Source organism: Limulus polyphemus, unplaced genomic scaffold, assembly GCF_000517525.1.
Source record: "Limulus polyphemus unplaced genomic scaffold, Limulus_polyphemus-2.1.2 Scaffold190, whole genome shotgun sequence".
NCBI classification, from domain to species: Eukaryota; Metazoa; Arthropoda; class Merostomata; order Xiphosura; family Limulidae; genus Limulus; species Limulus polyphemus.
Genome location: NW_013665800.1, coordinates 358,373 through 360,341, shown reverse-complemented (window position 1 = coordinate 360,341; position 1,969 = coordinate 358,373). Strand labels below are relative to the sequence as shown.

At 28.8% G+C, this 1,969-nt stretch overlaps 1 protein-coding gene across 7 annotated transcripts in view; it reads right to left on the bottom strand.

The window, feature by feature from the left end:
- LOC106478218 (meiotic nuclear division protein 1 homolog) overlaps positions 1-1,969 on the bottom strand; it is a 29,475-nt gene that overhangs the window by 13,797 nt on the left and 13,709 nt on the right. For all 7 annotated transcript variants that reach the window (XM_022381772.1, XM_013938743.2, XM_022381769.1 and 4 more), the window contains one exon: positions 1,346-1,519. In XM_022381772.1, the coding sequence (XP_022237480.1) occupies positions 1,346-1,519 (174 nt within the window). The remainder of the gene's footprint in view (positions 1-1,345; positions 1,520-1,969) is intronic.

Here is a 1,969-nt window from a genome sequence, read left to right as displayed (position 1 = left end):
TTTCTTATCATTTTTCATTTTTTATGCTACAAAATTTCCAAAATTTGTTGTAAGACACTATTTTGAAAAATACATTAAAATACTTCCATTTATCTTAAAACTTTAATTTTTTTTACTGTTAATTTGAAATTTCTATTTCATACATCCACTCAATTTCAAATTGATTAATTTTCATTAACACACTTCTTTTGAAACTTTATTTTGACAACTGTAGCTGTCATCTTTTCTGCTTATAAATCATCAAAAGCAACACAAACTGCCAAAGATTTATCAATGATCTAAGACCTGACCTTTTAAAATAGTGTCATACAGTTTATTTTTGTATGCAAGTTATATTAATTGTATGGCATCAAATGATTGCATAAGCTCTAAAAATATAGAACTGTAAACATATCATTATTGTTCTCATAACAAAGGTAAGATCAACAAACTCTCCGACTTTCAAAGGGGTATGATAAAACATGCCTATCTAGCATCCAAAGCAGATCACCAGGGGAAATCAAAAGGTAATACAAAAAACTGCAGCTACCAACCACTAGTAGAAGACCACAAGAAACAATGATTGGACAGGCAAAGTGTACACAGATGTTAAACTATGTCTCAATTTTTCTTTCAACAGTGGTCAGTGATTTACTAACTCCAACCATACCATGAAATGAATATCACAAAATATGTAATATGGCAGCTGAAACAAGTCTGAATGCTATTTATTTCCTAAGCAAAGAGATAATTAACAGAGCCTCAATGGTGATGACAGTGAAACTATTTTCTGTAAGTAATGTAAAAGTATGCTGTGTGTATGTGTGTGGAAGGGGGGGGGGGTATTTTCATGTCAAAAATTGGGTTGTTTCATTCATTCAGAAATCAAATAACATACAATGTATCTGAAGATTGGTGCTAAAATGACAGTGCAAAAACACACTTTGCTTTAGGATTAACTTACTTTTACATTCACCACCATAATTATCTGTCAAAATCTGTGAATCAAATGTAGACCATATTCCTTGATGGATTATTGCAATGGAACAACATATCTTGTGGAGTCTAAGCCGGGTGAAACCCAGAGTATTTTAACAGCAGAAGTAGTTCAACAGAATATTACGTATAAGTTCTAAGAAAATTGCCAAACAAGGATGCTTATACAACAAAACGACATACTTCTAATTTAGTATATTAAAATTAATCATGAGTATTCTTTACCTAAAAATAAACTGATATTAATTTGAATTCTAAGAAATTGAATTTAATAATTACTGATTTACCCAAATGTGAATACTTTTAAAACTTTCACTAAATTATTAGTTTTGAATAACAAATAAATAAAAAAACACAAAAAAGATCTTACATTATTTACAGCTTTACTTGGAAATGCCCAAAAATAAATAGAAGTTCCAATTTTGTCTGTATCAATTAGACCATCATCCACCAGGGACTGTGTAACTTCTTTAACAGATTGAGATATGATTCCTTTTTCTTTTGGTGCTATTTTCTCTAGGTCTTTCAATTGAAATACATCTTTCTAAGGAAGGAAAATACTTACGTCATTGATACTGAATAACTAAGAGAGGAAGCATACATCTTTTTTATCATAATGGATTCATTATTATTATTAATCAAACATATAAATGAACAAGTATAATAAAAAAATTAAAAATGTTATAAAAAAGACAAGTAGGGCTCAATATACACATAACCTAGCTGGCTATAGTGATATAAAAAGTTTTAATGCTACAAAAAGCAATAAGAAAGTCAAAACTACAAAATCTGAGTTACTTCAAATTTAAAAAAATTGTATCCCTACTTTGAAAAATCACTGTAATTATGTTAATTTGAGCCAAAGTATGGATAATTTTTTACAAATTTAAAGTAACTTGGTTTCTGTAGCTTTGACTTTCTTGTTTCAATAATATTTGTAGCATTAAAACTTTCTATATCACTATAGCTAGCTGGGTTACATATAAATTAATCC